The sequence below is a fragment of the Limanda limanda genome, chromosome 21 (genome assembly GCF_963576545.1).
Source record: "Limanda limanda chromosome 21, fLimLim1.1, whole genome shotgun sequence".
Taxonomy (NCBI): domain Eukaryota; kingdom Metazoa; phylum Chordata; class Actinopteri; order Pleuronectiformes; family Pleuronectidae; genus Limanda; species Limanda limanda.
In genome coordinates this window covers 20532973-20543878 of record NC_083656.1, presented here as the reverse complement: position 1 = coordinate 20543878, position 10906 = coordinate 20532973, and the positions used below count along the sequence as shown (strand labels likewise).

The window sequence follows — 10906 nt, the reverse complement described above, 5'->3', positions numbered from 1 at the left end:
CCAGGATTTGTTTTACGTTGTGAGATTGGGTGTTTTTCAACATTTCCCTTGATTTCTCCAAGACTAATTTATTCATATCTATAGATATGCAAAACTAGAGGATTTTCAACTTTTGATTTATTTTTGAATCGCTGGAGACCACAGACATAATGGCAGATTTAACTGATTTTTTAATCTTATATCTTCAGAACGCACACACTAAACGATTTGACCAGAACATCAGACCACACACTTGCTGTTTGTAGCAAACAGCAAATCAATTTACAATGTTGATTCCAGACACTTCAAATCTCCCAGAAACTCGTGTTACTTTCAGGTGCATTACCGCCGACTTCTGAATTAGAGTGTGGAACGGCCTCGTGATTAAACGTGACTTCAGAAGAAAAACAAACAGAGGAGGACCAAACGCAAAGACAGAATGAAGTCCTGGCTGAGAAGGTGTATACATTTTGCAACACAAGCTTCCGGATCAGCTCGGTCTCTCTCTTGCTATTGCAGGTTTCTGTCAGAACCTGTTTTTGGAAATATTTAACATGTTTGATATTTACGAATCAAGATTGGGTAGCATTAAGATTATTTTGTCAACCCTCCCACTCAGGACTCTTTGGGCGGATTGACTTCCAGTCGGGAACACCCCCACTGATTGTCAGAAGGGGCAAATCGGGTCTAAAGTCAGTCTGATTACCCTCTTGTGTGCATCTGCCTTGAGGGGACCGATATTAATGAGTGTGTGCAATTTAGTGCAGATCCAAATACATGTTCCTGAATTTTATAAGGGGACTGTTAGTGCATGTATTCAATTCAATTCAATTTTATTTGTATAGTACCAAATCATATGCCTTATTTCAAGGCATATAACATTGTAAGAACGAGATCATACAGTTTTATAAAGAAACCCAACAGTTCCCACAATGAGCCAGAGAGAAAAACAAATAAAAAGGTTGGGGTGAAAAAGCAAGGGGGGAGAGAGGAGAGAGAGGGGGGGGGACATTTGTGTAACAATCATATTTAGGCTCAGTTAGACTGGTGGTTTTAACAAAAATAACAAGAGTGGTATTTATAGAGGAAATGATTTTAGTAATGATAGCAGCACGAGTTCATAAAAATAATAATAAGTAATATAGAAACATTGTAGTTACCTCTGCCAAGGAGGTTATTTTTTCATAACTGTTTCTTTGTTTTTCTGTCTTTTTAAAAGCATCGCGCAAAAACAGCTACACACTGATTTTGATAAAAAAAATGTATCGCAGGATGGGACATGGGCAAAAGCAGGACCCATTCACTTTTGCTACTGATCTGGACAGAGGCACAGAGACAAGAATTCTTTTTCACTTTCATCAACAGGGTGTTTTTATGTTTTTTACAAATTTACCAGAGAATAATTCATGTTTCTTGATCAAAAGAAATCAGGCATATTTAAATGATTAATATGTCTTTGAGTGGGCCTTGGATTAAGGGGAACTGTTGGGCCTTGGTAGAGTTATCCCCCCCGCTGAGCGAAATTTTGGTTTATTACTTGTAGGTTACTGTGGTACACGATTGGTGACTCTTCCAGCTAAAAACACTTTGTAGATTATTTAAACTACTTACATGATATTGAAAATTAGGATCCAAACTAATAACTCAATGGCAGAAAACAATTCAAATTAGAATTAAAGCTGGGGTTGGTAATCCTGGAAAAACTAACAAGAGTAGGCGCATCTTTAAATTAAGCAACTGATACATCCTACCAGGTCCCATCGGCCCTTTCATCAAAACTACACCCCCCAAAAACACATGAACATGCACTGCCTGACTATCGTCTCTGGCTTGTACAGACAGGCTGGTTAGTGACAGACAGGCACATCAGCCAATTTCCATTTCACACAGTTCTATTTGTATTACATTTCCCTGCCAACCTATTCTTAGATTTTAATACAATTTAACGCTTTTATCTCTTTTGTCCCCTCTTTATTTTATTCTTTTTTATTTTTTGTTTTGCTTGAAATTTGTCTTTAACTGTCTTTATCTTCACTTGTTTGATTTAAATTAAAGTTGTTTTTCTTTAATGTTCACGGGAACATGTTGAATGTACCTCTCTGTATGAAAGGTGCTTTATAAATAAAATTGCCTTGCCATTAAGCAACCAGTGGAGTAGCCCTCTGATGACCATTCAAAAGAATACCGGTTTCAGGCACTTCCACCAGGGCTTCACTTTATGTCTACGTCCATTTATGTAAACATTCTATGATAATAAGTCAGGTGAAGAGTCTGATTATGTTACTGTAGCACATCCTGACACCAAACCTTTCTTCATAGGCTGGCATAACCTTAACAGTAAACTAGACCAGAGTCAGAAACACACAGAGAACATAACATTCAAACAATTTATTTTTCATAAAATAATACTGTCATGTCAATAGTGTGTAGCCATTTATCTACTTTTTTAAGAAAGTAAAACAGTTTCACACAAAATGAGACCATCTGCTGCAGCACATCAGGGCTTTTAAGACATGTGAAATGCAGATTCTTGTTTTGTTTTATTTTGTCATATATAAATGTTTCAGGATCTTCGAATATACAGATATGAATATTCCATTAATCATCATTGATAAAACACAATAACAACAATATGTGGATATATATATGAAACTCGTACTTAAGTGTTTGATGAGCTGGCTTAAGACAATGAAAAGAAAGAAATAAATACAATGTATGCCAAGACATGTAAACTTTTTTCTCTGTCTGAAACATTTGGGAACTCAATAATATTCATTAACTGCTCTGTCAGTTCGTTCTCCACTTACATTTGAAGCAACATTTATTTATACTAAAGCTCCTGATCGATGCTTTTCAAGTAACAAATGAAATGGTCCGTACCGCCAAGTATAAAAAACGGCACAAGTTTGGCCTTGAATGTAACAACAGATTCACAGTATGATTCGTTGATTCTTTGATCAGAAATGTCCTGATTTTAATCTAAATTATTTATCTTTTTTTTTTTTTTTTTTCTTTAGAACAAGGCTCTTTTTAAAATCCTTTTGTATCCAAAGGAAGAAATTAACACTTTGGGAAACATGTTTGTGCACTTTCCTTCTATGAGTGAGATGAGAAGATTTAAATCAGTCCTGAGTGTGAAGCAGGAGCCAGAAAATTCGTTCGCAACTGGGAAAATCTATGTGAACGGCATCTCAAGTCGGAACAATTAATCAGAAAGTTCGCAAAAATTTTCCCACACGAGTTGCTAAGATCATTTATAATCCAATGAACATAATTTTACAATCAGCTTTAAATAGTAGCTTCTAATGTCAACTACAAACTGTATGGCAATTTTTTGTCAATACAGATGTTTTTATGATTAACAAACATGTTTAAAATAATGTTCGTCACACCTGATCACTTTTTTTTGCTGTTTGTTGTTAAGAGAAACATCAATGTGTTGCACACAAAACATGTTGTTTACAGCCTCCATGTTTTTCAATATTCCGACTTCAAAGCACATGATCACTGACGACTTCACATCTCTTGGAACTGGGACCTTCCGAGGAGTGTGTGGATGCTCAGTGAGATCTTCTCATCTCAGAAAAAAAGTCTTGAACATGTTGAACCATTTAAGATAAATGTAAAACGTATCACAGGAAGTCAGGACTCATCATGGCACTGAGTGTAACTGACATCAGGTCAGGCCGAGGATTAAGAGAGAAAACATTAATGATATCAACAATGAGCAAAATAACTGTGACAATCACTTTAGCTTGATCCTGTAGCACTGGTGGAGACAGAGCTTTGTGAATGTGATGTCAAACTAAGAGATTTTCAACCGCCTATTACATTACATGAGTAAACCTGATAGAACCACTCCAATAAAACAGAGGGAATTGATTTTAGAGGGGACTTTAAGTTTGTTATGACCTGTTGGCACAGTGGAAAGCTTGTGGATCATCATGAAATATGCAGTGACAGTGTGAAATGATAAAGCCTAGTGTGTTTGTTCAGTACGCATGCCAGTAAATGCCAATGTAGGCAGCCACAGTTAGAACCTGTGTGCGATAAAATGGTTGGACTGGATCCCTGCTCTAATCCCTCTGTAGTCCAGCTGACTGCTGGTGTGGTCACAATCTACACTGCACTGTCATATCCCAGGATAGGAGAAAGCCACCTCTCCACCTCCTCCACACTCATCTCTTTCCTCGTGGCGTAGTCCACCACCTGAAGACAGAGAAAGAGCAGAGAAAATACAAATCTTAGTCACATTACAAATTAAAGTTTAAGTGTGTAGAATTTAGTGAGCTCTAGTGGTGAAGTTGCATATTGCAGCTTAATACCCCTCACCTCACCCTCCCCTTCCAAACATGACAGAGAACCTATGGTAGCCTTCAGTTGTCATAAAAACTCTAAAGGTGTTTAGTTTGTCCAGTCTGGGCTACTGTTCAAAACATGGCAGCCTCCGTAGCGAGGACACGCTCCTGATGTAAATAAATAGTTTTAAATGGCCCATTCTAGGGTAAATAAAACAACAATTCTTACAATTTAGATGAAATACGAATTTCCCCACAAGATTAATGATATTTCTTAACATGCAGACTAATATTTCATGTTTTTATGGTAAAATACATCTTACACACAGCATGTTATAGCTAGAACAAGCTAATTGACAAAGTAATCACAAATGCCACAAATCATGCCACAGTCAGTCATTAGGTGTGGTCATATAATTGTCAAGCATATTCGTAAAGTGGTGTAAACTTTTGAAATGAGGCAGGAAAGATGCAACAAAGAAATGGAGCGAGGGCTTCTGAAAAAAATCTTTTGGAATGGGTACGTTATAATGTTTACTTGTTTTCTCCTTTTTCTATAGAAGCAGAAACATCTGATCAGTCATGTGAGTTAAATGTTTGCTAGCTTAGATTTTTTCCAAGTAAACTTTTTTTGATTTTATGATTGTTTCGATCAAGCTTTTCTAACATGATACAAAATGAAACTATAGATGTTTGAACGTTTGAATGCCACTTGATTGGCTGATGGATAATCGTGTGAATACACAGGTGTTGCTGCATGGTGTTCATTGAAGCCCCCTCATCTGTCCAAGCTTCCCCTGTGACCACCTCTAAAGCTGAATCCTGACTATCCTCATATTTGGAGCTCAGGGTTTCCCCCAGAAAACTTGCTAAGCCTGGTGGTAGGGCTGCTAGAGAAGCCTTCTCGCGGTCACCTCAGCTACGGCGCCCGCGGAGAGGGGGGGTTAGGTCGGATTTTGAGCTGGACACCATTGTTTCTTATTCTCTAAAGATGTTGCACTTTGTTTAATATGCGGACCTAACTTTTTTATTTTGATAAGGGGTTAAATAGAAACTTTCATATCTTTTTGAGTTGCACTGCTGACTTAACTTATAAGCCCTCTTTTTTATTTATTTTTATCACGTTGGAGTTGCTAGTTTAAACCTACAGTTTTGCACTTTAATATTTGAGCCTTTGTTTACATTTTGTTTTCTGCTGCATTATACGATGACATACAGTTTGTTATCAAAATAAAATTAACTGAATTGAAATGGTCAATTTGATTTTTTTGGAGGAAAATTAATCGTTTAGATTAATCGACTAATCGATAAAATAGTCGTCAGATTAATCGATAGAAAAATAGTCGTTAGTGGCAGCCCTACTTAATATTTAAAAAAATTCAAGTTTGCTGTGAACATAGCAGTCAGGCCTCTTATTTCAGAAACAATGAACCGTAACAGTTTGGTTACCAATAAAAGGTAAGCCTACTACTTCTTTGCTTTCAGCCAGCTACTCAAACAGACAAGCAACAAAATAATACACAGGCAAGTGTCGGCCTACTTTGAAATAAATTAAACAAAGAACTTTGTAGGGCTATTTGAGTCCTCCCCATATTTGTGGAAAATGTATGAAATAAGAAGTACCCTATTTTTAAATAAATAAAACCAAATAGCTGCAGCCTAATAGTGTAACGGACTAGGTTTATGTTTATGTTTGGTTTTGACTTATGTTCAGTAAAACACTGTGTTGAAGGAGCGTTCTGATGTCTGAGGGTCAGTGAAGGGGTCGGGGTGGGACATGTGACTGTTTGGACCAATAGGATGGGGTTGCTTGGGGATTGGGGCTCAATGAGGAAGTGAAGTGTTGTTGATGTGTGCGAGTGACGGATTTTTTTTTTTTTTTTAAATAAAAAAAACAAGCGACGCTTAGCCTGGCGGGGGGGGGGGGAGAAAAGCCTGGCGGCCCGCCAGGCCTATACAGCACTGGGGGAAACCCTGGAGCTCATGTCATCTGAGCTAGCAGCATCATTCTCATGCAGTGTTCTGCTTCTGAATTATTACTGGGTGCAAAAACATCTTCCTCATCATCAGTGGTCTCTGATTTATATTAATTTCCACGGCTACTGTCGCAAAAACACTCAACATCAAAGAAAACCTTCTGCACGAATCCTGACTCCCTGGTGCTGCAACATTATGTTACATTAGCATAACTGTATCTGTCTTTACCCAACACTGCCCTCATGAGGTCTAACTGAAAATTATAACATTAAACCCATGAAAAAAAGGACACTCCTGCTGTAGTATCATTGTGTTATCCTGTTACTTTACATTTCACAATGGTTCATATAGTTAGAATATTATATTTATCGTTACATCCTTTCAGCTAGATTCATTGATTTTCTTTTCAGATATAGTCACACAACATCACAGCATCAGAGGACTGAGGCACTGGCACTTAAACAGATGTTGCATTATGGGTCGTTACATCAATTAATACCACTCAAAAAGTCAGACAGAGCTTAAATATGAGGATTACCCAACTTTTCGTGGTCTCTCCCCCCACTCTCTCTCCCCTCTTTTCCAACCACCTCTCCTCTCTTCTTCCCATTTTTTTAAGCTCACCCCAACCAGATGGCCGCCCACGTTGAGTCTGGTTCTGCTAGAGGTTTCTCTCAGTTAATGAGGTGCTCACTGTGGGAACAGTTGGGTTTCTATTTAATTTTTAAGGTCTCAACCTTACTATGTAAAGTGCCTTGAGATAATGGTTATCAGGATTTGGTGCTATAAAAATAAAACTAAATTGATCTGAATTAAACTGGGTTGTTTGTTGCCTAATGTTGTTAGGCTAGCAAATTTCTTCAAGATGTTTACAGTAGAGTGGGTTTTTAAAGGTAGTCCACAAAACAAATGTTAAAAGGCTCACTTTCACAGTTTCTAATGGCTAAACCAACAAGTTTGCTGCCAAAAAGTAAATATATTCTTGACCAGTGAACATAAATGTAAAGTGACTCCTAATGTCTGAATCATCTGTCAAGCAGGTCAAAGCTACAGATCATAAACTGATTACATAATGAAGCACTAAGGTGCCGTAATTGAAAGCTGTGCTGCTAATTAGATTTAGTTTTTTAGTACAAGGCCGGCAGAACACAAAAATCTGTGGAGCGCTCAGGTGAGGGGATGCTGCAGCAGACAGAGGCAGGGTGTGACACATTCATTCTGCTGCAGAGATCTCATTGGTTTACAGCACATTGACACCGCCGTCACGCTGATCACCAAAGACTGTAAACAATCTTCTTGGGTGTCTTCTAAGTGTACGGCACCGCTTTTTCAATCTGAGATATTTGTTCTCTTTTGTTTATTTCATTTCTGCATCTGTCGCTTTTTTGAAATTTCATCAACAAACCCACTCGCTTGTGGAGGAGCTGTGTTGTCACATCAGCTCCTTCTGGCATTTTGCAGGCTTTATGCTAGGGAACTGGCCAGAAAAAGTCAGTGGAGGCTCCCACTGGAGGATCTCCAGAGTTCAGTGCATGCCTGAAAGCAGCTGATGTGAGTGACATGAAAACCAATACTGTCTCGTTAAAGGTCCAGTGTGTAAGATTGAGGTGAAAGGGATCTATTGACAGAAATTAAATATAAAATAATCCAGGGGATGTTTTCACAAGTGCATTCCATCTAAATTGTACATATCATTGCTTTCTTTATCCTTGAATGGGCCCTTTATATTTAAATACTTTATATTAGCATGGGGGGGGGGGCTACTTTGGGCTACTAAACACTTTTTGAGTTTTTATGACTACTGAAGGTTCTACAGATTCTCTGTCATGTTTGGAAGGCCAGGGTGAGGGGAGGGGCAGCCAGCTGCAACATGCAACTTCACCACTAGATGTCACTAAATTCCACACACTGAACCTTTGATGAAGCAGTTTAAGATGTGGAGATTGTTAGTTTACCTGCTCCTTGGTGATCTTCCCCACAGCGAAGTATGAGGCCTGAGGGTTGGAGAAGTAAAGTCCCGACACTGAGGCAGCAGGCGTCATGGCCAGGGACTCTGTCAGACCGATACCTACACACACAGACAAAACACACACATGGATAGCAAAGCAAACAATTACCCATGTGATAAAAACAATCCAGTACACACACAGTGTTCTACTCATTATGTGGAGACTGACCCTATGCCCTGGGGCTCTTTTGTCCCAAGTGGAAGGTGAGTTTCCACAGTGATTGTGGAAACAGTTGTATGCCTCCACATTATGATAAATAGACAAGCCCCCCTCTAACACACACACTGATTTGTTCCAAAAGCATCCTGAGGTTCCCCACCTGCATGCAGCTGCTCAAACTGGAATTTGTCAGTGTTGTGATGACATCACTATTACTAATGCTCGTCACTTGATACAGTTCGAGGAGTTTGACAGCAGCTTGGCTGAGTCAGCATCAGCCAAGCAGACGAGCTCAACGATCAGAGGGAAGTTGAACAGACAGATTGACTGATACTCGTGGAGATGCTATGACAAGCTGAAAAACACAACACATCCGTTCTGCAGACAACTTAATGTGGTTATTGACTGTTTCATGTCATATTCAATCCAGGAAAATGGAGCTTCATATTTTGGTGCCCTTTCTGTCAATCTAAGTAGTTGCTTTATAAATACACTGCACCATTCTATTAGTATTGTATGTAAAAAGTTACCATAATACTCAGTTTAGGTTTTAGTAGCTTTGACTCTCTGTTTATGGGAAAAGTCTAGGCACCAAAAAGATTGACTTTTAAGGTGTCACAGAAGAGCCAATTAATATATACATGTTTAAAAATAAATTTTAAATTGATTAATTAAATTTGCATTTACTCAATGAATATAATCAAAATGACATGATCAGTAAAAGGATTTGACAATGAATTATTCATTTTTCATGATCAGTATTTAAAAGATGAATTAATGCTCTCTGTTATTCCATTCCTTACTCTTGTCTGCTTCTTATATATCATCCCACAATATATTTGTCTGGTTCTTTCATTTCACACTGTGGTTATTTAAGAGTGGAAATCAGAGTGCCATTGAAAAATAAATGAAGCACCAAGAGCTCTTTCTCTTTCAATATTCTGCCCTTTTTTCCAGGATTCAGCCTTAAACCCCCAAAAAAGAGAGGCTCACATCACTGCCTAGAAGTCTAGGCAGTGATGTGAGCCACTGTGGTGTGTCTGAGGATCACACAGGCCAGTAGACAAAGAAACAACACACTAAATGCTCAGTGTTCACCCTCTGAACTGACCTGGGTATGAATCCTGTCACCTGATGTATGAGGAACTAAATATAAACCTGTGGCACACACTAAAATAATAGTATTTCTAATTCTCATATAATTGAGAAACAACGCTAGATTTATTTTGGATAATGGATAATAAAGAAAGAAGACTTTACATGGGGAAGTATGAGAGTAGCTAAATGCCAGAAGAGTTAATTCCACAAATCTAAGCGTCTTATGGCTCTGCTTCACATGGAACTACATTATCCTGGTTACTACAATGCATGAAAATGTGTTCTCACATTACGTGCTCAACCTGATTTCAGTGAGGAATCCAGTTTCGTGAGTGCATGTAAATGTACAGATTGATAAGATAGAGAAAACATTTCACTAGTTGTTTTAGATGCTAAGAACACATCAGAACAGAGAGTGAACAACACAGCAGTATTTGAGCCTTTAAGCTGCAGCTATGACAGTGAAGTGGTTTTTTGGAGCTCTAACCGATCTTTTCCTGAATGTCTGCCAGGCTCCACATGGTGGTCTTCTCAGTGTGGTCCGGCTGGCTAGGGTAGCCAGCTGCAGGTCTGATGCCCTGGTATCGGATTCTGTGGAGGTCCGTTGCCTGCAGAGCTTCGTCAGCGCAATAGCCCCACAGCTCCTTACGCACACGAGCATGGAGCTCCTCAGCAAACGCCTGGAGGAGAACCAGTAAGTTGTAACAGAAACATAAAAAAAGCAAGGCACCAGCAGTTAATTTGTCACCAGCACCAATGACTCACTGACCCGTGCGCCACCCACCAGCAGCTGTGATGTTGGCCTGTTATGTTAGGATGCTGTCCATACTGTACCTCAGCCAGGCGGTCAGCCAGAGCTTTGACCATAATGCTGTTGTAGTCGTCTCCCTCAGCCTGGAACTGCTGACTCAGCTCCTCGGCTCCAAACACACTCACAGCAAACACACCGATGTAGTCTGCTACACCGCTGTCCACAGGGGCCACAAAGTCCGACACGCACAAGAAGGGCTCGGAGCTGGAGCTGTCCTTCTCCATCTGTGGCACACACACACATATAATGAGGGTCAATTTCTCAGAAAAGTACAGGGCACAAAAATCCAACACTAGACATCTATCAGGAATGGTGAGTATGAATCAGTGGTCCAAGGAGGATGGATGTGCTCAGACTGGTTCAACACTAATTAACAAAGGCAACTACAGCTAGGAAATTCACTACCAATCGACAGAAGGACTACTGTGGTGCAAGTTTCAGAAAATCTTAATGATGAATGTTGAAGGAATGTGTCCTAACACACATACATTGCACCCTGCTGTGAACGTGCAGATCATACTGGTCATTATGTTGTGGCTCCTCAGTGTATGATGTGTATTCGTTCACCAATCTTA

General features: G+C 39.3%; 1 protein-coding gene across 1 annotated transcript in view; it reads right to left on the bottom strand.

Annotated features, from left to right (window-relative positions):
* Positions 1 to 2352: 2352 nt before the first annotated feature.
* The window catches only part of mtr (5-methyltetrahydrofolate-homocysteine methyltransferase), a 33871-nt gene continuing 25317 nt past the window's right edge, over positions 2353 to 10906 (bottom strand). The window contains exons 30-33 of the mRNA XM_061094857.1: positions 10355 to 10555; positions 10008 to 10200; positions 8210 to 8322; positions 2353 to 4188 (exon numbers count right to left, since the gene is read on the bottom strand). Of these exons, the coding sequence (XP_060950840.1) occupies positions 4099 to 4188; positions 8210 to 8322; positions 10008 to 10200; positions 10355 to 10555 (597 nt within the window). The 3' untranslated portion in view covers positions 2353 to 4098. The remainder of the gene's footprint in view (positions 4189 to 8209; positions 8323 to 10007; positions 10201 to 10354; positions 10556 to 10906) is intronic.